Consider the following 25494-nt stretch of genomic DNA (forward strand, 5'->3'; position numbering starts at 1 on the left):
AATTTAAAATAAAAGTATTTTTGTTTTTCTTTGAAATCTAAGAGTATTAATAGTAATAGCTACTAATAACTAGTATTTATATAGTACCTTAAGGTTTACCAAGCACTTCACAAATATTATTTCATTTGACTCTCATAACAACCCTGGAAGGTAGCTACTACTATCATTTCCATTTTACAGATGATAAAAATCAAGACAATGAAGAGGTTGTGACTTACCCAGGGTCACATAGATATTATTAAGTGTCTGAAGCCAGATTGGAACTTAGGTCTTCCTGACTGCAGGCCCATGGCTCTAATTATTGTAGCATCCAGCTTCCTATAGACAGAGGCTATTTAAATAAGCCATTGTTTGCCTTCTCCAGTCTTTGTATCTCAACAACCCTTCACTAACACGTTTACTTAGAATGGATTCATCAAATTTTTCTTCTCCAATTATTACAAAGATAATGTGTAGTGATGCTGATGCTCTTTTCAGGATAGGGTGTGGGCCAATGTGGGAAAGAGCCTCAACTGCATCATTGCCATGGTGGATCAGTTACTTGAAAAAGATGGTGGTATCAATGGCAGCAGCAGCGGCGGCGGAGGCAGCAATGACAGTGCTACCAATGGTGGCGGCGGCAGCAATCCCACAGAAGGTGAACAGGATCCTTCACTAGCAGATCCCATCACAGCACACAAAAGTGGTAAGAAACCTTCCCTCTCCCCACACCTGCACTTCATTGACTGAGTAAATAAAATGAAAAGGGCATGATAAAATGAGACAGAAAACGAGTCAATAATGTCTTTGATAAAAGTGCTGATAGCATGCCTTTGCACAGTCCTGGCTTTGGATTATGGAAGGCTATTTATCAAATTGCATCTAGCTTATGTTCTCAGAACTGCTGGCAATGCTCATTTTTTCCCCCTGTGGTACATAGAAATCTTCTTGAAAGACTAAAAACGGTTTCATTTATTTTTTTTTAAAAGATCAGACATTGTTTAATCTACTTTAAACCATTCCTAAAAAGTATTGGAAAGAGGAACAAGAGTTTGCATGAAACCATAGCATCTTAGGAGGAAATTATGACAAGTCACCTCAAATAGATCTTCAACAAGTGGCAAAGGAAAGGTGTATGTGAAATATGGTGGAGAATAATAATAAAAAACCATTGGAAGTCTAGGTTTCTATAGATGAATCTTATTTTCAATTATGCATACCAAGGACCATCAATATATATGGTTATTACAAGGAAGTGAGAATAATGTGTACACTAGCCAGATAACATATTGATGTTTAAAGATGCTGATGAAAAATAAAACTTTAAGGCTATATCTCCATGCAACATATTTTTAAAGTTTAATTTAGGGTTGGCACTTATATCATTAATCAATGCTAGCAACCAAATCTGATAATGGAGGAGATGAGAAAAAGAAACATTTCTCCGTCTTATAACAAAGCAATTCTTAATATTAAATCCATGTCTGGTTCTTGCGCTTTTGAAGGAAGAATTAGGAGGAAGAGAAGTTTTTGTCTCACCTCGTTCTAATACTTCCTCATCCTTTTGTTCCATGGAAATGAGTCACTAATAAATTTAGATACTTGTGACTTTAAATTTGTTATTCCAATTGTTGTTTTCACTTCCAGGATTTCTCTTTTTGTCAGTAGTTTTCAGTCATTATTAACAAATGTCAAATTATGGGGAAACATGTGGGTTTCCAAGTTTTTTCCTGAAGATGACTTCACCTTCTCTTTTCAGCCCTCACAACTAGATGACAAATTGGTACCAGAGTGTTTTCTGCTTCTCAAACCCATCTATTCAGACTGTATGTTCCCTCTATCTCCCGATGGAAATAGTGTTTTGGGTTTTTACAGTATATAAGTAGGATTAATTTTATTTTCCATTGAATTCAGTGCCATGCATTTATCTGAATCAAAAAGAAAACACACCTCAGCAATATGGGAAAAGACATGAGGTCACTTTGCAAACCCCTCTTTTTTTTTTTTCCTCTGCCGAGTGATGAGTTTTGAAGAGTTATTCTTTTGAGAAGGGATAAGATAAGGAAGACAGGATTTGACAACTATTGTAATGTTTTCTTTAGAAAACTTCTACTCAGAGGGGAAAAATACGGAAGTATGGAGAAATTTGATATTTATCCATCTACCAACTTGTGCCTCTTAGGTCAGAAAGTGAATTGAGTCCAAGACTGTGTCTACATAACACTGAACAATACATAATACGCAATAAAATCCTTTAGTCAGTCATTTGGGTTTGGTTATAAAGGTGTTTGGCAATATCCAATCCAATTAAAAAAAAATAAGCCCTTACTATATTATGGGCACCACACAGTATACTGGCAATAGAGAGAAAACAACACCCTCCCAAAATAGTCTCTCTCAAAATAGTCCCTGCCCTCAAGAGGAATACATTCTGCTGGGGAAATATGACATGGAAACAAATATGTTCATACATTTAAGGATTAGGGGCAAAGCATTAATAACAAAGAGAATCATTATAAAAGGCAAATGTAGGAAATGACAGAGGGTGGACCAACAGTGTGGAAGACAGAATGATTTTTTTTCATTTCTCATTTAAATATTTTGGCATTGTTTGGCTTTAACTGTACTTCTATTCTTTGCAAATATGAAGTGAATGATTCCATTTTTATTGATGGCTATCTATGCACTGCCAGAGTATTATAGTGTTTAATCAGTCTTATCATGGCATCCATGTTATATTCGACTAGGAATTTATGATACTTATCTTTAATCTATGCACCCTTCTTAGGGGTAAAAGGACTTCTAAATTGCAAGATTGCTTTTAGCCAATAAGACAAAAATAAAATGTTAGCCCGTTTTGGCTATTAAATATTTCATAAACTAAAGATGGTGTAGCAAATTCAAGATTAGAGTTTGCATTTGCTCTTTTCCTGTGCAGGTAGATTTGTGTGAATCATTTGGAGATGACATTGGGCACCAAGACAAGCATTTTGTAAGGGACATACAGAATTATTTGCACTCAGAAAAAAAGTCCATTTTCATCTGTTCCCCGGTACATTTAAATAAATGACCCCTGCTACTCCAAATCCAAGCAGAATTTGATTAGCCTTATTTTTTCTTATAGAACATCTTAGCTTTGCTCTCATCCTAGGAGTGAAAGTACCCTCAATTTCCTCTCTGGCTCACATAGTATAAAACAAGTCAGTGGGGAAATTGATTCTGAGATAACTTTTAGTGGTTTCTCTACTATTCCAGGAAGTTTTCACATTGAAAGACCTTACACTGTGTGTTCCTTTGGAACATGCTGGCTTCTTGACCTGTATATTTCATGCATCAAATCCAAGGTATTAATAATACCTCTCTTGTCCAGTTCACAAATTAATCCTTAAGATAAAAGAAATATAACCAAGAGAAATGATTCTTTCCTTGCTGCTCTCAGTATAGCTAAGGAAATAAACCTCTAGTTTTTGTAATTTGGATCTTCTAAGATCTGCCTTTGGCTTTCAGTTGATTTCAATTAAAATTATTGCTTAACTGCCCACTATTTTCCCAGCACTATGGATATGCAAAAGAAGGCCATGGCATTATTTTTACCCTCAAGGAGCTTACAGTCTGTTGAAGGAGATGAGACGAAGACATGCAAAATTATTCAGGAGCAATATAAGACAAGTTTAAAAAAACTGTGAGACGAGCAAGAAAGTAACATTGTGGTTTGAAAAGGATTCATACAAGAGGTTGTATTGGAAGTGGACTTTGCTAAATGGACAATATTTCACAGAATAATAGAATATTAGTTTTGCAAATGTACATCAGACATCATCTAGCCTAATTTGTACCAGAAGAGAAATCTCCTCTATAATATTCCTGTCTCTCTTTTACTTAAAGAACTCTAATGATGGAAAATTCACTACCTTTGCTGGTGCTCTCACTGAATTTTTGGACCACTCGTAACTATTCAGAGATTTTTTTTCTTACATCAAGCTAAATATGCCTATTTGCAATTTCTGCTCTGTGTGTGTGTGTGTGTGTGTGTGTGTGTGTGTGTGTGTATTTGTTTGTGTTGGGTTTGTTTCTGTCTTCAAGATCTGTGACTGCATTAGTATGTTGGGAAGGCTGGGGGTGAGGTGGGGTGGAATCATTTGATACACAGTTGCCTAAAAGAAATCCTGGCTTTATTGAGAAGTTAAGTGATAAATTAAGTTCAGTTACCTTGAGTATTAGAAGGAACACTTAAACCCCATATCTTCAGGACTTCAAGGCCAGTCTCTATCACTTTACCACATTGCCTCTCACCTCTTTACATACAATAAGCCCTTAATAAATGTTTTTGGATTGAATTGAATCCAGGAGATAGTTGTACAAGAATAGGACTGATTAATGGACTTGATTACATGATGAACATGTTGTTGTTTGTCCTTCATTTTCTTTTTGTTTTTTTTGCTTGTTTGTTTGTTTTGTTTTTTGGCTAGGCAGTGGAGTTAAGTGACTTGCCCAGGGTCACACAGCTAGTAAGTGTTATGTATCTGAGGCTGGATTTGAACTCAGGTCCTCCTAAATCCAGGGCCAGTGCTCTATCCACTGCGTCATCTAGTTGCCCTGTGTCTTTCATTTTCTTTTTTCTTTTTCTTTCTTTCTTTTTCTGTCCTTTATTTTCAAAGAGGGCCAATGTCATCATAGGGTAATGTTTTGTCTTGTACATGAATTGGATTTAAGTGAGGCAGAATTGCACAAAGTTGTCAGCCTCACTATCTCTTCCAGAGTCATTAAAGTCCAGTGGCAAGACAAAAGTTAGGACAACTGGTGATGGCCCAGGATGCAGTGGATGACCTTGCCACCTCAGATTTCTGACCAAGCTCTAAGTGCTCCATAGCGCCTGCTTCACTTGCCTTTGTGGCTGTTGAAACAAATTGTTCTCATCTCCTCATTCCACCAGGGAAGTCTCACCTGCTTGGAGTACACACTCCCTAGTTCACCAACAGGTTTATGGCCTGTGGTTACCCTTAACCTGGTTTAACCTGTCTGCCGAGACAGTTTACCAGGGTGTGGCTACTGCACATGCTACAGCTTCTTGGAGCCACAGGTAACAATTGAGTGACAGGTGGACACCAAAGATGGATAAGCAACCTTGAAAAGGGCTTGGCAAGCCCTCATATCCCACATGATAAACACAGCAAATGAAAGTAAGAGTCAAAAATGAATGCGAGTTTCTGCTCTAGTTCAACAGTGATGTTACCATTGGTCATAGCAATGGGTTGGTTTGATTAGGTGAGAAAGCTTGAGTTTGGGGCATATTGAGATTGAGATGACAATGGAAAATCCAAATGGAAATTTCCTTAAAGAAGTTAGAAATTGTCCTTAATGTGTTTCAAAGTTATAGGATCTCAGAGTCCTCAGTCTTTTCATAATGCCTGAAGCAGTTAGTTTACCTCCAGGAAGAAAGGATAATGAAGAGTAAAGAGCCAATGACAAAATATTAGGCATCCGTATTTATGGAGTGGGAAAAAGAGTCTTCTAGGAGAAACTAGAGAAGGAGGAGCTTAAAGATATAAAAGGAGAACCTAGAAACGTCTCAAAATCCAAAGCAGGAGATTCCAAGGAAGATGCACCAGCCAAGTGTGCTTGAAGTTGACATTAACCTCAAGTAGGTTGGTTTTAACGCTGCATTTCCAAATTCACGGATTGATTTTCTTAACAATAGCACTGTGGAGTAAGAAGTGGAGGTATAGTGGGCAGCTAGGTGGTGCAGTAGATAGAGCATGAGTGCTGGAGTCAGGAGGACTTCAGTTCAAGTCTAGCCTCAGTCACATAACACTCACTAGCTGCCTGACTCTGGGAAGTCACTTAATCCAAATGCCTCAGAAAAAAAAAAGTGTAGGTATTATTATCATAACTATACCGATGAGGAGATGGAATGATTCAGCCAAGGTCTTAACACCTACCTTGGATTTGGGACAGCTGGGATTCAAACTCATGGCTCTTCCACCCAAGTGTCACAAGGTGGGGTTTATCAAGAGGGAACTTATTACTGACTTTCCACATGTCTGTGGTAAAATGGAATGCTTTAGGATTATGCATTCACTTCTGCTCACTGCTTTGCTGCATTTGATTTTTAGACTCTCAATGACACATTCTGAGGGTGGTGACCTTATTTGTCCTGGATTTGGTGAGATTTTTCTCCTTTTTTTTAAACATTGTCATCCTGATCACACATGAAGAAGAAGAGCCAAAGCCTCCTGAGCATTAAATCTATGGCTTGATTTGCAGCATGTATGCATGTAAACAGGTTTAGTTAAATTAGTTAAATTTGAGAGCTTCCTATTCAGCAAGGGAGAGTTAGAGAATATCTTCTATTCTTCTGATTATAGAAAATATAGGAGCTTGACTATATGAAACATGAAACAATAATACTGTATAAGTGTGTCCCATTGGAAGGCAAGCATGATTATTGAATAGTACAGATATTCCCAAGCTTTTATCAATAGGTATTGAGATACAGTGTACTACTGTGGCAATTAGGTGGTGCTATGGTGCACAGAGCACTGGGCAGTTCAAATCTGACCTCAGATGCTTACTAACTCTGTGACCCTAGGCAAGTCACTTAACCCTATTTGCATCAGTTTCCTTATCTATAAAATGAACTGCAGAAGGAAATGGCAAACCACTCTAGTATCTTTGTTAAGAAAACCCCAAACGGGGTCATGAAGAGTCAGACACAACTGAAAAATGACTGAAAGTTCTATCATGGTTAGAGGATGATCATCAAATCAGAGAGCTGTGCCCCTATCTCATACTAGCCATAGAAGCATAGGCAAGTCACTTAACCTCAGTGTCCCAAGTAATTCTTTAAGGCTGTAAGTTCGGGATGAATTGCTGATTGTCATAAATGAAGGGAACTTTTAACTATGAACTTTCTACCCACTGCTGAAATGACAGGTACAGAAAAAAAAAAATTGGTCTCATGTGTTGTGTTGGAATAGATGAAGTACCAGATCTGAAGTCAGGAAGTTCTAGATTGAAATCCTGCCTCAATTATATGCTGTGTGACCCAGGTCTAGTCACTTAACCTGTCTAGACTTCAGTTCCCTCATTTGTAAAATGAATGTAATAAGAACATGTCTCCCATAGTAATTATGAAGAACAAATGAAATAAGATATATAAAGTGCTTTTGCAAACCTTTAAGTGTTAAATAAAAATGAGTAATGCTAATGAAAAATATCCTATTCATCTGGTCCCAAAAGAATTTAATTTCTTTAATTTTATTTTGTGCCTTATTACAAATATCATTCTTGATTTATCAGAAAACTAAAATCCTTTGTCTAATTATGTAGGAAGAGGCAAGAGACCTGGATTCTAGTTGCAACCTGACCTTGAATTAAGTCAATTCTTTCTCCAGGCTTCAATCTTCTTATGTAAATTCAGATATTACAATTTAAGTAGTCTGTTGCATTCTTAAGTATGGTTTTTATTTTGTCTTGGGGACTAGTTTCCTCCTCCCCCAGTGAATTCCCCAGTTTTAAATTTAAACCAATAGGAAGACAGGCTTCAAAAACAGAACTTTGGTTTGTACTTACTTTTTCCCATTTTTTTTTAAAGTGAGACAGGCTCCCATTGTTTTCTGAAATATCTTTCATGTCTGCATCAGTCCCTCTTACCACTAAATTACATGATAAAACCTGAAAGAAGAATATCTCCAACGTGTATAAGGAAAGAGACAGTTAACCCAGCTTTTATAACACGTTAGTCATCCAACATTATCATATGAACATTTCTCATTACCAGCTCCCATTAGGAGTTGCCTGCTAGAATCATGTAATCTAGGTACATCCCAAAGTACTCACTTGAAGTCAATTCAATATGTCTGGTTTTGTTAGGAAACTGATTCACTTTACATTCCTTCAGTGCAGAAATTGGCTTTTATATATACACATACATATATACATATATGTGTATGTATATATACACAGACATACATGTTCATGTGTGCACATATATGCAATACACATACATATATGTGTGTGTATATGTGTGTATACGTACACGTATTTGTATATGTGTGTGTGTGTGTGTGTGTGTGTGTGTGTTGTGTGTGTGTGTGTGTGTGTGTCTCCTATGTCCAGCCTCCCAGTACTTTCTTTCTTTGGTCTGGGGCTATGATTTTATTGGTGTGGGGAACACTTTGGTTTGGAAATGTCCCTCCCCAGTACACATTTGAAACTACTCTGCAACTTAGCCTTGGGTAGATGCCTAGAACATCTCTGACAAAAGTCTAAGTCTTCCATATCCTGTATATTCCATGTAAGAGGCAAGACTTAAACCCAGCTCTTTGTGACTCTGAGGCCAGCCCTCTGTCTGTCACGCCTGGCAATAACTGTAGTGCCAGACAACATTGAATTGTGGAAGAATTTTGAAAGTCCCAGGCTTTGGCAAGTAAATGCATCTATTTCCTCTTCATTTTTTTTTTTTTGCCTTGGATGTGAACGGAAAATATTGTACCACTCTCTTCTCAAACTGGCAAAATCTGAGCAGGCCAAGTTCATTGGACTTGAGAAAAGATTGCCTTTGCTCTTCTAACTGCAGTTTTTGTTTGTTTTTAATTTGGGTATGGTGCCCACTTTAGGTGCATCCTGTAGGTGCCAGAAATTCTGTATTTAACCTGGGAAAAAGTCAGAAGGCCTCAGTCTAGTTAATTGTTTGAAAGCTGTATGTTTACTTCCCTGCCTGTGTTTTCTTTTAAACTTTTTAATTTTCTGTTCTCTTCGGCTTAATTTATGAATATGTAATAAAAGATCTTACTCTAAATTTCTAATATATGCCCTCATTCAATTTAAGTAGGCATTTGTTATATGAAAGATTATGGTGATACAAAGACAAAATTAAAACTGCCAAGGAGTTCACCCTCTAATGGGGGTTGGAGAGGGGAATGATGTATACCCAGATAAGTAAATAGAAATTAAAGAAAAAGTAAATGCCAGGTATTATTTTTTAGGGGGAAGGAGTAGAGTACTAACAACTGTGAGTATCACCAGTAAAGGCCTTCTATAGGAGGTGTCCCTTGAGTTGAACATTGAAGGTGAGCTAAGGATCCCAAAATGCAGGATCCAGCAGAGAGGAGAGAGAATGTGGCAGAGAAGTCACCTTCAGTTTTCTAATAGGGTAGGTTATACCATGATGTGAAGGCTTTTGGTGCTCAGCAGCAGAATTGCTCATTAGCTACTGAATGTTGGTTGAGTCAGAACTCCTGAGACTATCTCCTAAGGCATGCAGGGGTTGCTACCTGTATTAGTGAAGGGTATACCCATAAGAGTGATATGGGGAGTCCTTGAAAAAATATAGGGTGACACAAAAGTCTTAGTGCAGTTTTAATTTATTAAAGAAGGTTTAATGAAGCTATCCAAATCCCTTCCTATTCCTACCTCAGCAAAAAAGGATTTCTCCCTCCTCTGAATTTTTGTGTTTATACTGTGCTCTGATGGACATGGAATATAGGTAGAATATTAAAGAACCAGAGGTCAGAATGAGGCAAAGAACAAGTTAAGGAGAAGTTAAGGGGGAAGAGAGAAGTAGAAAGATGAGAAATTATGTGGTCAGAGAGGGAAATTTCTGAGTGTGAGATTTTGAAATTGGGGTAGTTCCATAAGACATATATTTATTTAAAGGACAGCTCTGACCATGTTACTACTCTGCTAAAATACAAACATGCATGCATGTATGTACATGTATGTGTATATGTGTATCTATAGCAATATCTAGCTATCCATACACACATATGCATATATCTATATATGCATGTACATGCATATCTATATTTATCTTTACACACATACATACATATATGTATGTATGTATGTATAATATATACATAGATATAGATATAGATATAGATATAGATATAGATATAGATATAGATATAGATATATCTGTCTATTCATACACACACACACCCATACAACTAATTCCTTGTCATATCCTGAATAAAGTTTAAACTCTTTAGTGTGGCATTTAATGCCCTGCATCATCTAGCTTCGACTGGCCCTGCATCCCACTGTACTACACACATGTTCTCTTTCATCCTCGCCAATATCCCCACAATTCCACAAACACGCCCTCCGTTGCTATGCATACTTCCATACTTCTGTTTGTGCTTTTCCCTGTACCTGAAATGACCTTGTCACCATCTATCAGCACCTCTTTAAGCAACATTATGCCTTCAGCCTCCATCTCACATGACTGGTTCTTCGTGATGCACTGCTAAATTCACCTTTGTTGTGGGAGACATCTCCCTGTTCTGAATCTGCTGAATTTTGCTAATATCTGTGTATCTTATAAATGAATAAAAATTCCTTTAGAGGAGGGACTGGTGTTATTATCTTCGAGTCTCTAGCACCTGGAATAGTAATCGGCATATAATAGTCACTTAATAAATCTTTGCTGTTCTTCACACATAACATTCCTCTGATCTCTGGGTCTTTGCATAGGTTGTAGCCTCCATAGCTGGAAAGGCACACCCTTCTCACTCCTGTTTCTTAGAATTTCAAGGTTATTTTCCCCCGAAAGCAACGTCTTATATCAGTGCTTTTCTGCTCCTTCCACCCCTACTACCAATTGCTAGTGCCTCCCTGCCTTGACTACCTTATATTTATTCATTTAATTGTTTGTTCATTTATTAATTTTTATTACATGTTCACACAATATATATTGTCTTCTTTGAAGATAAGGACTGCTTCATTTCTACATCCCCTGCAGGTACCACGGTACCTGATACATAGTAGGCGTTAGTGAACGTTTGTTGATTTGACTATTGTTGAATTTCATTCATACTTCTTTTGTGACACTTACATTCTGCCTTTTGTGCCAGTTATCTGAGTATTTTTTTTTCCTCTACTAGATTTTAAGCTCCTGAAAGTCAGAGCTGCATCTGATATGTCTTTAAACAAAGGCTACAGAGGCAGCTAGGTGGTGCAGTGGATAAAGCACCAGCCCTGGAGTCAGGAGAACCTGAGTTCAAATCTGACCTCAGATACTTACTAGCTAGCTGTATGACCCTGGGCAAGTCACTTAACCCCAATTGCCTTTTGGGGGGAAAAAAAGGCTACAGCTACATGTGGCCCAGTGAATAGAGCGCTTGACCTAGAATGAGAAGATGAATTCAAATCCAGCCCAGACACTTACTTAAAAGCTATATGATCCTGGACAAGTCATTCATTTAACCCTGGTCTGTCAATTTCTTCACCTGTAAAATGTGAATAGTAATAGCATTTACATTGCAGGGTTGTTGTTAAGGATAACATGAGGTTTACATTTGTGAACAACTTTGCATACCTTAATGAACTACATAAATGCTAGTTCTTATTGAATGTTAGCTCTCTTTGCTCACACACACACACACATATGTGCGTGCACATAGACACACAATGACTAGTGCAATGCATCACGTATAAGAGACATTCAGTTTTTGGTAAGGCAATGTCATCACTTTATTTCTTTTTCATTTTTTCTAAAATTAGAGAAGAGAGCATTGGTTTGGGAGTTTTAAGTTTTGACTTTTCATCTCCTTTATAAGTAAATTCATAAATAGGTATATAGCCTTCTGCTCACTTTGATGTCTATCCATAAATAATAATCAACCCGTATTTTTAGTCAAAGGACCTGGGTTTGAATGCTGACACTTCCATGTCCTAGCTATGACTTTGGACAAATCTGTTTACTTCTTTGCATCTCAGTTGCCCCATCTGTAAAACCAAAGGATTAGCCTCTATGGGTAGCTCTCAGTCTGTGATCTTATAATCCAATGACCCTGAGGATTGGTGAGGCTAATGATTTGATTTGATTTGATTTCATTTTATTTTTTAAACAGAAACAATTTAATTATTTGACTTTGACATCCAGAATCTGTAAGAAATTTCAATAAACTTCTAAGAGCAGCCAATATCCAGAATTGCAAAAGTAAAAAAAAAAAATCTTGCCAAAAAATTACATTTTAAATGTGAAATATTTAATGTCATTACTGATGAAGATGAACATCCATTTGGGGCCTCTTCCCAAATCCCTCCTTGTTGTTCCTACCTTTGTCATATACTTAAGATTTGTCTTAAATGGAAAAAGGGGTATTTGTTTCACAAAGTAAAAATGGCACTTATCAGAAGGGTCAGGGGAGCCATAAATCAGTATGAATTAATGAAGACACATTTATTTAATTCCTGTTCCTATTAAGTTCCAAGTGCTATGCTCAGTGCTGGGGATGGATGACAACTACAGAAAGACAGTCTGTGGTCAAGTTCACAGTTGGGTGGGTGGGGAGGGGAAGACAATGTATTAGAGAGCTCAGTTGCTGGGTAAATGAAAAGACTTTTAAAAGTTCTAAGTCCTAAAAATCATAAGGATGTACCAGAGGGGAAGATTACATGACCCAGACAGGCATCTTTAGATTGTCAGAAGGTCAGATGATATCGGGATGCTGTAGGGCAAATGTTAAAGCCAGTTAAGTCCTTAGAAAGCAGAGAAGGCAAGGTTTGTTTCCCAGTCCATTTTACCTGAAGGAAAAATTGGTGACTCCCATTACCCCAAATCATGTGAGTAGTCAAGCAGTCTGGATTGGTTTCTAGGTGATGTGGAGTAAGAGTTGAGTAAGTCAGAGTTCAGTTGGATATGACTGAGATGAGGATATCTGCCTTTCTCTTATTGTTAGTACATGTGAACAACTTCTATAGTTGTTTATAGTATGCTTATAGTATAGTATATAGTATTTTTTTTAGTTTATAGTATTGAAGAAAAATTAGCATATAGAAAAAGAAGATGAGAAAGGATATGAAGAAAAAATTTCCAGAGAGCCATGAAAGATAGCTCAAACACAAGAGGTAGGGTGGGGTGGGAGAAGAGTAAAGAGAAAATAATTTGGAGATTATATTGCAGGGTTAAAGAGAATGACACTTTAACACCATCTCCAAGTACTGAGTTGAGTCTTCTAACTTCTTTCTAGTTGCTTCTCTGGCTAATCTTTGAGCTTCAGCATTGCCTTCAACTTTTGACTGAGCAGTTATATACTTCCACTCAACATCCATGTCCCGAGTCATGTTATCCAGCTTGGTGAATTGGTCTCTGAGGACAACATCTTTATTTTTACTTGTTTTCTAGCCATTTTCTTCCTCATTGCCAATCCATTCATTCATACCTTTGGTGATAAGTTGGTTGTCTATACACACAGTAAGTCTGTCCTTATTTTGGGCCTTTGCTTGCTTAATCTCTTTGGTAGCTGCTTGTAATGATGCTCTTTGGTTTGTCTGTTGTCGAGAATGTGTACCACTTATGTTTAGATCATGGTCTGGTCCCCAGTAGACACCAATACCTCCTTGTGCCCCTTGTCTTCCATTATTTTTGCAGGCACCCTTGACATACACAGTGTTGGGGTCTGATCCCTGGTGTGGTTGCCCATACCAACTTTCAGAGTCTCTAGTCTGCCAACCATAGTCATAGCTCCTTGGACTGTGTTTCCAACTCATCTCCAGTCTTTCCAAAGGCTCAGTGAAAAAATAAAGTAAGTCATACCTTCAGAGATTGTGAGGCTAATGATTTTAAAGAAACAAATCATTTGAGCATCTTGGAAGATAAATATATTGTGTTATGAAAGAAACCATCCAGCTTTCCTAGAGTTAATACTTGGCTCTTATTTTCCTCTTGAGGAACGTGTGAGCCATGGAGCCCAGAGAGTTTTTATGTCCTGTTCTGTAAATAGAGTGAGCTGGGAAGGAGGGGGCAAGGACCAAGCTACCCATCTCTGAATCCTTTAGAGACCTCCACTTGAATATATTACAGAAACAAGTAAACATCTAGAAAACAGTGGCTCTGCTTGGATGGCTTCCAGCATATTTCACTAAAGCTCAGGAAAAGCTCAACTAAGTTAGATACATTTTACGTTTTCCTGTGGAAAGCCTCCATATATTGGTCTCAGAGTTAAGGAGTTTGAAAAAGTTTTTACATAGACAATAAAACATCCTCTTCATATTTTTCTCCATTGCTGCAAACGTCTGGATAGAGCTTACATTCTATAGGCCTCCCATTTTTGCTAATTGATATGAGTTATTTATGTAGGGGCTACACTGTAGGCATTTAGTGGTACCTGGGGCTCATTGGGTACTGTTAATACCTAATTGCAAACTCAAGAGAATGAACTGTAATCATAAAAATGAATTTGTGAAGGTCATGATTTTTTTTAAGAGGCTAGATAATACAGACTGAAAAATCTTAATCACTTAGCCAGAAGGTAGATTTTTATAGATCAACCTAGGTGTGGTCAAGTTTGAAGTGAAGCAAAAGGGAAGAGGAGGAGACAAGTCTCAAAATGGCCAATAGGAACCCCCAAGTATTTGCTGTTGTCATGTGATTTGGCTGGAGTGTTCGCTGGGGCAAAAAAGCCACTTAGGAGCCGATTTCTCCTTCTCTTTGATTTGTCCTAAACTCCTGTGTCTATTTCTGCATCTAAGACATACATTGGATGAATATTAACAAGGTAAAAATCCTGCAGTAATTTCAACTTGCATTTGCTGATGTCCTAAAATTCTCTTTTGTTTGCCAAATACGTATGTATTAGTCAAATTTACTTGTAGCTTTCTTGTAATATTGTCCCCATAAGTGGTTCACTTCTCAAACTCAACATGTCTCAGATTGAAACTTCTTCCTCAATCTGCTTCTATTCTCACCTCTCCTATTGCTTTTTATGCTGCTACTGTCCTCATCATCCCTGCTTAAAACTTAGAAGTCTTTTTTTCTCCCTTTGCACCTTCCCCATCCAGTCTGTCATTTGAACCTCCACAAAGAGTCTCTCACCTATGGATGGACCTGATCATAATGGTCTCCTGTTCAAAATCTTCAAATGACTCACTATTGCCCACAGAATGAAATGCAAATTCTCTTTACCTTATCTTGACTTTTAAGGCTCTCAGACCACCAACTGTCTTCTCAGTTTAACATTTTATCACTTACACCTGTAGATTATCACAGACCTGGAATGTTCTTCTTCCTCATCCCTACTTTTCAACACCCTTCTCTTCCATCAAGACTCAGTTCTGATGTCACCTCATCTAAAAAAGCCTTCTCTGAATAATTCAGCAAAACTATTCTCTTGAACAGATGATAAAATTTAGTTACCTCCTCTTGGTAAAGGGGTGGAGTCTCCACTGGAGAAAAAAGGGGCATATACTTTCAGAAGAGATTACTTTCAAGTTGAGCATCACTTAACGCTTTCCTTGTTATTAGGAAGGATTCAGTGGGAGAAATGGATGGGAAATAAGTTATGCCAAAAAAAAAAAGACTAAAAAAATTTAAATTAAGCATTCTTCCTCATCAAGTTTTTCTAGAGCACTTTTGAGAACTCTCCTGTCTCCATCTCTGCCCTGTATTACACTTATTTATGTACATATTGTATTCCTAACAACAATAACAACAACTTACATTTGTATAGCACTTTGAGGTTTGCAACATATTTTGTGTTTATAATCTCTCTGAGGGACAGAATTATGCTATTTTTGAAATCTTTGTGTCAACCAAAGCTTAGCCCTGCTCTTAATAACTGTCAATATTAAGTACTCTACTGGTAAACCAACTTGTAATTCTTTCATTCCTCATCAGTATTTTCTTTTTATGTCACTTTAAAAGGATGAAGATTTTATAATAAAATTTCTAATGTGATTACAATAGATCAAGATAAGATTTTATTGGTGACTAAGATATTCATGGTTTCAGCTTTAATTAAATTAAATCATTTAAAATTTATCCGGAGTCAGATATACTTCTATAGTCTTCACTCTCCTTCTAAGATGAAGACAGCTCCTGAATGACAGATATTTGTCTCATATACCTTGGCATCCCCACTCCTGTCCCACCCAGCCTAATATGGCCCATTCATTTCACATGGGGAAATATATTTTGAATGAAGTAATAAATGAATTCTTGACTTGATGACTTGACTGTTGTTCTAAAGATCTTATTGGCTCAGACTCAGAAACTACATTAAATAGATTTTTTTAAGAAGGAACTTTCCAGAACTCTACATCTCGTCTATTTCATTTAAGCAATAGCAAAACAAAAATCTACTTAACCTTCAATGTTTTTTTTCCAGAAGGAATACATTCTATTCACATTGTAGGAATATGATGCTAGTGTCTAGCTCTGTTTTGGGCACAATGCACTTAATACATATTACTGAAATGAATTGAATGAGTGACAATAAATACAGTAGGCCCATTTTAACCTGATAAACCAGTGCCATCTACTGTACGTAGTCTTTATCTTCCATTCAATAAGTAAGTCTTCTGTGAAGAAGTTCGTCATGACAGTTCTCACAACCTAGTTCAATAATCAAAGCCACACTGTACTCTCTGTCATTTTGGAATATTCATTATGTGCATCAATTAGTAACAGTATTCAAATTCTTAAAAGGAAAGTGTTAAGTTGTGTGTTTTTCTTTGTGGATGAGAGCCTGAGTTCATAAGCCTGTGAGATCTAGAGAAAAAGGGGGGAGGGAAGAGAGTAGAAAGGGGAATAAAGGGGGAAGGGAGAGATAGAGAGAAAAGAGAGGGCAAGGCAAGAGAAAAGGAAAGCATAGGATGTTCCTTTGTGAGTATTGCTGATGATTCTTGTGGCTTGAAAATAAGACTATTGTTGGTATTGGTAAAAATAAGATTAGCCCAATGTAGTCTTTACAAATCATTAAGGAGGGAAAGATTACAAATGACCTGACTCTTTATAAAGCCTAACTACTATCTATAATTTACTCAGCCAGTAAGCATTGATTAAGCTCCTACTATGCATCAGGCACTGTGCTAAGCATTAGGGATATGAAGAAAGACACAAATAGTTCCTGCTCTCAAAATGTTCACATTCTGATGGAAGAGACGAAATGCAAATACCTATGTACACACAAGATACATACTGTTAGACTCCTGCAAAGTGGAATTGCTCAGAGTTCTCTACTGTTGGCTGCTTCACTGAACTCTTAGCTGGTTATCTCAATGTGGCTCGGTAGTGAATCTAGTTTCATTCTCAGTCTAAGGCTATGCTAGACAAAATAAACTCCCAGTTCTTACCAACCTGAAGAGGCTTTGAGGATAGGACTAGAAGAGGGCTGTATAGTCTATTGTTAGCTGTCTAGCTAAGCTTGGAGTTTCACCACCAGAGATCTGGCCACCAAAGTTGTGCCAACATCAGCTAATAATTAATGACGCTGATTGCCCAGATTATGATACACAATTAAGTGGACAACCTTCTCAGTTTATATACATATGGGGCAGACAGTCCAATGGACAATGAGCTGTACCCCAAGTTAAATAGGAGGAAGAGAATGGACTGGATTGCCATCAGGACTTTATAAAACCCTTTTAATCACCCCAAACTTTCTCACAGAAACAAATGCCCATTTAGGACTAATATTTTAGAATTAAACATAATAATATATAATAATATATTAATGAATATAATAAATAAATAATTTAAGACTAATATTAATGGTGATGTATAGCTATGAGCTATATGGAATAATATGGTCTCTAAAGATTTAAAAATGAACATCCCACAGAGGGCAATGGAGACGTTCATAGTGGATAAAAGCAAGCTGCAGTGTGTAGCAAATAACTGAAGAAGAGCTAGAATGAAGGCCATCATTGGGGAAATGTATGAGTAAAAAAGATAGACTGGTCATATGGCAAAAGCAAAACTTAGCAGGTGGACTGTCTAAATGCTCTACTGGTATCCTTGCTGTGTCAAGGGAAAGAAACAAGGGCTTTCCTCCCCCATACCCTATCTTCCCAGGGAATTGGGTGGAATGTTTGTGGTAAAGTTGTATGAGGATATGGAGGAGAATCCCACTAAGTGGACAGGCAGCCAGGGCTTATAGTCTCCATCACTGTAGGAATACCCAAACCAGTGAAATCATAGATTAATTGGAATAGTTGAGGAAGTCATGAAGACAATCTATTAAAGCACGGAGGGGTTCTGAACTGCATGGGTAAAAAGTGTGACCCCACTGGTATAATCATGAATCCTTATTCAGAGAGTCATCTTATTTACTGACAGGTTTATTTCACTTTCATTATGTGAATTTCTCTCCCTTCTCTGCCATTGTTGTTTGCATGGGCCTTCAAAATAACCTCCATAATTCTGAGTTCTTCAGTAAGCCTTTTATATAATGCTCCTAAAAGTCCCTAAAATCTTTTATTTATATAGTCAGATAGCTAGGGACTTAACAGAAGTACATTTTGGACTAATTTGCAGCCTTTAATGAGATGTAAATCCCTTCAACCATTTTGGTTATCCTTATCTGGGTCCTTGTATTCCACTTAATTTGAGTTAATGAAACTGGACAAGATGAGATCGTGACTATGATACTTGAAGATTGTTTTCCTTACCCTTTTCCATCCCCTAACTGGTGAGAGACCCCTGTAAGAAGGCCTGCTTCCAGTTAACTGCCATGACACCCACGTCTTTGTCTGCTTATCATGTATCTCAGGGCCTGCCTGCATGCATAAATCATTTTCCAGCATGCATTCATCCATATTAAATTTAATTTGTCATCCTACTGTTTAATCTCTGAGTACATTAAGTGGAATGTCACATAGTCCTCCAGAATTTGTAATAACTGACACCAGGCAGAACTCTCTTTTCTAAATAAAATCTGCAATTGAGGAAAGGAGTTAGCACTTACATAATTCATTATATTTATAATTAGGAAGGAGATTAAAAACCCAAGTGTCCACATAGTGAAGAGAACATTCTTTTAACTCTTTATTGGATTTTGGTTCCTTAATTTTGCCAACAATTTGAGATCCCTCTGTTCTTCCACTTCATGAAGCATATAAAATCTTTATTTGACCTACAGGCCGAACCTTTGGGGGAGAGTTAAATATCCAATCTCTGCTTGGGAAGAGAAGTGGCCTGTGTAACGTGGGCCCCGGGATCTTTCTTCCAGTGTCCTATGCCCCAATGCCCTGTTTTGTTCTGTTGTGTTTTCTTAGAAGACTGGTATGAGCAGCTGTACCCTCTGATCCTGACCCTGAAGGACTGCATGGGTGACGTGGTGAACCGGGCAAAGCAGTCTCTGACCTTTGTGCTACTGCAGGAGCTTGCATGCAGCTTGCCCCAGTGCCTGATGCTGACGCTCCGGAGGGACGTTGTCTTCAGCCAAGCGGTAGGTGCTGTTCTGCCTTCTTCTTGGTTTTGTTGTTGACAATATTAATATTCCCAAGAGCTGGGCAATGGTGCCTGATTCATTTTTAAAAGTCATCTAACTTTAGCATTCAATTTCTGATCTCTTTTCATTTTACATATGCATGTCTGTGCTTGCTCTTCCATTCCATGGAAGGGACTTCTAGAATTTCCAGAAAGTTCTGTCTCTGAGGGCTGAGTTCTTAGAGTCCTTTCATTCCCAAAGAGTCTCTTAATCGATTTTAGGAGTCCATTAATTTGGGAGGGGGAAAATATGTATCTGTATTTAAGATCTAATTAAAATGTATCATTTTGGCACAATCAAAATGGCAGAGCTAAAACAACATTTCACAGAGCTCTCCCAATACACCCTCTCCAAAACAACCTAAAAATTGCATCAAACCAAGTTCTGGTCAGGAAGGCCAATTAAAAGTCAAAGTGAATCATTTTTCCAGCTCAAGGCAGCTTAGGAAGACAGAAAAATAGGACTTTGGACAGTAGGACAGATGTTTACCAGAAGTACACGTAGCAGAAGTGGCACCAGTAGTGGTGGTAACCCTGGGCAGTGGCAGCAATTGCAGTGAATGGCCCAGTGCCCACAGACAGCATGGGAACTGAACATCTGATCAGAAAGAGATCCTAGCAACACCTATGCTAGGACCGGGCTCAGGGTCAGGTGCTGTTTGGCAATTTTGTCACCCATTACCCATTTCTAGGTCAGGGAGGAGTAGGCATGGGTGAAAGGGAATAGGGATCCTAGCTATGTGAGGACCGGAGCACAGATGAGGAAGACAGTGACCAGACCTCCCCACAGCACACTATGCTGGAAGTACCAAAAACTCACAGGTCCCACTAAACTATAAAAGCAGCAGGAGGACATAAGAGTCAGAAGCTCAAATCAGACACCCCCCCATTTGCAGAGGTGAGCAGAGCCCAAATATATGTTGTTAGAACTATATAGTTATAACATATTGTTCAAAGTCAAGCAATAGGGTGGAAAATGATCAAACAAAACAAAACAAAACATGACCATAAAAATCTTCTTTGGTGATAGGGAAGCTCAAGACAAACTCAGAAAAAGACAATGACTTGAAAACATCTATAAGCAAAACCTCAGAGAAAAATGCAGAGTGAATACCACCCCAACCTAGAAGAACTAAAGAAAGAGATTTTTAAAAGAGAAAAAAAAATTTGGTTTTAAGATTAAATAAGAGTGGCAGAAGAAAAATTGGGAAAACGAATTATAACTATGTGAGAAAATAATGAAAAGAAAATAAACAGCTTGGTAAAAGAGGCAGAAAAATACTGAAGAAAATAAATCCTTACAAATCAGAATTGGTCAAATGGCAAGAAGTAGTAAATCTCACTGAAGAAAATAACTCCTTAAAAGTTAGAATGAAAAAAGCTAATGACTCCATGAGACATCAGAAAGCAATAAAAGAAAGTCAAAAGACTGGAAAAAATGGAAAATTTGAAATATCTCATAGGACAAACAATTGATTTGGAAAAAATAGATTGAAGAGAGATCATGTAATAATTATTAGCCCACCTGAGAGTCATGATAAAAAAATGACTAGACATCATATTTCAAAAAGTTATTAAACAAAACTGTTCAGATATCTTAGAATCAAAAGGCAAAGTAGACTTTGAAAGAATGCACCAGTGACCTCCTGAAAGAGATCCCAAAATAATGAAAACTCCCAGGAGTGTTATAGCCAAAATCCAGAGCTCTCAACTTAAGGAGAAAATACTCAAGAAGACAGAAGGAAATAAAGCAAATACTGTAGAGCCATAGTCAGCAACACACAAGATTTAGCAGCTACCAAAATAGAGTATAGTATTTAGAATACGATATAGCCTACCTAGGAAAACAGAGAATAATTCTACAGGGGAAAAACAAATATTTAATGAAATAGAAGACTTTCAGGTATTCCAGATGAAAAGACAAGAGTCAATAGAAAATTTCTAACATTCAAACCCAAGATTTAAGAGAAACGTAAAAAAGTAAACATGAGTTAGAGGTAATAAGAGACTTAGCAAGGTTAAACTATTTACATTTCTATATGGGAAGATGATGTTTGTAACCACTAAGAAGTTTTTCATCACTGGGGCACTTAGAAGGAATTTACTTAGACTGAGAGTATGGATATAAGCCTATTATATTGAGATAATCTTAAAAGAAGAATTGAAAGCTGAGAAAGAGGATGGAAGAGAGATAAAGAATGGGGAAAATTAACTCGTATCAATGAGGCATACAAGGAAAAGTTTATACAGTGGAAGGCAAAATGGAGAAGTAGACAACACTTGAACCTCACTCTCATCAGAACTGGTTCATGCAGGGAAGAATATACATACATATATGCATATACATATACAGGCACATATGTATTAAGTATTTATGTATGTATTCATACACACATGAAGTGTTATAGAAATCATCTTAATAGGGAAGTAGGCAGAGAAGAGACTAAGGAAAGGGAGGGTAGTAACAGGGAAGTTAGAGTAAGGAAGACAGTAGTCAGAAGCAAAATAAACTTTTGAAGAAGGGACATGATAAAAATGGAGCAAGATACATAGAAAAAATAGATGGAAGGAAATACAAAGTTATCAATCATATCTGTGTATGTGAATGGGATAAATTCACCCATAAAAGAGAAGCACATAGCAGTATGTATTAGAAATCAGAATCCAACAATGTATTTTTTACAAGAGACACACTTGAAACAGAAAGACACACAAAGATTTAAAATGAAGGGCTAGAACAGAATCTATTATATTTCAGCTAAGTTAAAAAAGGCAGGGATAATTATCATGACATCAGACAAAGTAAAGAAACAATAATATTATTGAAGATAATGACAGTAATGAAATAGGGACAGCTAGGTGGCACAATATATAGAGTGCTGGGCCTAAAGTCAGGAGACTCATCTTAGTGAATTCAAATCTGGCCTCAGATGCTTACTAGCTGTGTGACCCTGGGCAAGTTCCTTAATCCTGTTTGCCTCAGTTCCTTATCTGTAGAATGAACTGGAGAAGGAAATGGCAAATCACCCCAATATCTTTGCCAAGTAAACCCCAAATGAGGTCATGAAGAGTCAGACATGATTAAAATAACTGAATACCCACAATGAGACAACATACCAAACTTCAAAGCAATACTTAGGGGGAAATTTATATCTCTAAGCATCTATATCAACAAAAAAGAGAACAGATATTTAATGACACAAATATGATTTAGATACCTAAACCACAGAGAGCAAAAATAGAAGCTGGAAGCCAATCTCCCTAATGAATATTGTTGCAAAAAAATAAATAAAATACTAGCAAGGAGATTATAGGAATTTATCACAACGATCATGAACTATGACTAGACTGGACTGATACCAGGAATGCAGGACTGGTTCAGTATTATGAAAACTGCAATTACAATTGACCATCTAAATAACAAAAATAGCAAAATAAAAAGTCATCATTACATCAATAGATGCAGTAAAAGCTTTTGACAAAATACAATGCTCATTTCTAATAGAAAGAATAGAAAGCATAGGAAGAAATGGAACATTTCTTAAAATAATGAGTAGTACTCACCTAAAACCAAGAGCAAACATAATCTGTAATGTAAATAAACTAGAAGCCTTTCCAACAAGATATTGGGTGAAACAAGGATGTCCATTATCAGTATGGTACTCAAAATGCTAGCTATATATAATAGCTATAAATAGCAGTTATAGACAAGAAAAAAGAAATCGAAGGAATAAAAATTGGCAAACAGAAAACAAAACTATCACTCTTTCCAGATGATATGATGGTTTATTTAGAAGACCCTTGTTGGAACAGTTAACAACCTTAGCAAAGTAGCAGGATCTAAAATAATACCACATAAATCATCAACATTTTGACAAATTACCAACAAAATCTAGCAGGAAGAAATAAAAAGAGAAATTCCATTTGAAATAACTGTAGGCAATATAAAATACTTGGGAGTCTACCTTCCAAGACACATGGGAATTATATGAACACAAATACAAAACACTCTTCAACAAATCTAAATAATTGGATAAATATTAATTGCTCACAGGTGGGCTGAGCCAATATAATAAAAAATGCCAATACTACCTAAATTAATTTACTTACTCAGTATTCCAAACAAACAACCAAAGAATTACTTCATAGAGCTAGGAAAATAAATCATCTGGAGGAACACAAGGTCAAGAATATAAAGGGAATCAATAAAAAAATCTGAAGGAAGAGAGCCTAGCAGATTTCCAACTATTACAAAGTGTAATAATCATCAAAACAGTTTGGTACTGAATGAGAAATAGAGTGTTTGAGCAATAGAATAGGTTAGGTATACAATATATAGAAGGAAATGAGTACAGTAACCTCATGTTTGATAAACCTAAAGATCTTAGCTATTGGGGCAAGAACTCACTCTTTGAGAAAAACTGTTGGGGAAAATGGAAAGCAGTTCAATAGAAACTAGAAGTAGACCAACACCTCACATTGTGTACCAAAAAAGCTCAAAATGGGTATGTGATTTTTACATATGCAGAGTGCTATATGCAAATTAGAGGAACAAGAGAAAAAAAATTGCCTGCTACATCTATGTGTGGGGCAAGAGTTCCTGACCAAACTAGTCATAAAGAGGATCATAGGAGGTAAAATGGTTAATATTGATTATATAAAATTAAAAAGTTTTTGCACAAAGATATCCAATACAACGAAAATTAGAAGAAAAACAGGAAACTAGGGGGAAGAACTTATAACAAATTTTTCTGATAAAGGTCTCATTGCTTAAATATAGAGGAGACTGAGCTATACTTATAAAAATAAAAACCATTTCCCAATTGATAAATGGTCAAAGGATATGAACAGGGATTTTTTAAAAGAAGAAATCAAAGCTTTCAATAGTCATATAAAAAAGCTCTAAATCACTAATAATTAGATTAATACTAATTAGACTGAGGTGTCACTTCACATGCATTAGATTGACTAAGATGACTGAAAAGGAATGTGCCAAATGCTAGAGGAGATGTGGGGAAATAGGTAAAATAATGTATTGTTGGGGAGCTGTGAATTTGTCCAAATATTCTGGAGAACAATTTAGAACCAAGCCCAAAGGGCCAGAAATCTGCATACCCTTTGACCCAGTAATACCACTACTTGGTCTGTGTCCCAAAGAGATCAAAGAAAAAGGGAAAAGACCTATATGTAAAAAATATATTTATATCAGTCATCCTTTTTGTGGTGGCAAAGAATTGGTGACTAAAGGGATGCCCATCACCTAAGGAATGGCTGAATAAGCTATATGAATGTAATGTAATACTCTCATGTTATAAGAAATAATAAAGGGGTTGATTTCAGAAAAACCTGGGAAGACATTGACAAACCGTTGCAAAGTGAGCAGAATATGGAGACAGATCTACAGAGTAGCAATATTGTAAAGATTATCAACTGTGATAGAATGAATAACTGATCAATATAAGTATTCACCACAACTCCAAAGGGCTCATGATGAAAAACAGTACCCACCCACAGATAGAAAACAGACTCAGATTGTAGATTTAAGCATATTATTTTTCCTTTATTTTCTTATTTTATTTTTTTCCCTTGGAACATGGCTAATGCAGAAGTATATTTTGCAAGACTTCACATACATGAAATGGATATTGTGTTTCTTGCCTTTTCAGCAGGTGAGGAAGAGGGGGAAAAAGAGAAAGAATGTGGAATTAAAAATAAATTAAAAATTAAAAATAATAACATGCAGTATTTCCTTCCATTATAAAATAAAATCAGTCTAAGAAGTTGTTCATGGGATTTAACCCGCCAAAGAGGTCTATGATACCAAAAAAAAAAAAGTTAAAAATCTCTGACAGAAAGAAGAAACTACATCTCTTAGTTTCTTTCCAGTCCATAGCAAATAGAACATCCCCAGGATAAGTTATCTGCAATTCATATCAGACTGATACTACTTTTTTTTTTTAGACTTCAGATGGCTAGACTACAAATTTATTGATGGGAATTACGTTATAGTGAGCACATGAGTTTGAAAGGAGAAACACGGGAAATCTCTTCCCTTTCCAACTGAGGGAGCTCTATTTCCATGAAAGACACAGGTCCTCTCAATGTAGCATTATAAAATATACCAGTGGCCTGGATAACATCCATCTGGGGTACCAGCTTAGTTTATATGACAAGAACAAAATATTCTATATTAATTAATTATAGTTCATCTTTTTTTTTTGGTACATTCCTGTTAAATCATCATTCTAGGAACTCTTGGTGCAGAAATTCCTTCCATGGATGCAGACTGGCAACTGACC

General features: G+C 36.8%; 1 protein-coding gene and 1 pseudogene across 1 annotated transcript in view; one reads left to right on the top strand and one right to left on the bottom strand.

Annotated features, from left to right (window-relative positions):
- The window catches only part of INPP4B (inositol polyphosphate-4-phosphatase type II B), a 917092-nt gene that overhangs the window by 774405 nt on the left and 117193 nt on the right, over positions 1–25494 (top strand). The window contains 2 exon segments of the mRNA XM_078148459.1: positions 478–685; positions 18982–19154. Coding sequence (XP_078004585.1) covers positions 478–685; positions 18982–19154 — 381 coding nt within the window.
- LOC144455315 (ribonuclease H1 pseudogene) lies at positions 12892–13476 on the bottom strand (annotated as a pseudogene).

This window comes from Phascolarctos cinereus, unplaced genomic scaffold, assembly GCF_003287225.1.
Source record: "Phascolarctos cinereus isolate Bilbo 61053 unplaced genomic scaffold, phaCin_HiC Scaffold_9;HRSCAF=440, whole genome shotgun sequence".
Classification (NCBI taxonomy): Eukaryota; Metazoa; Chordata; class Mammalia; order Diprotodontia; family Phascolarctidae; genus Phascolarctos; species Phascolarctos cinereus.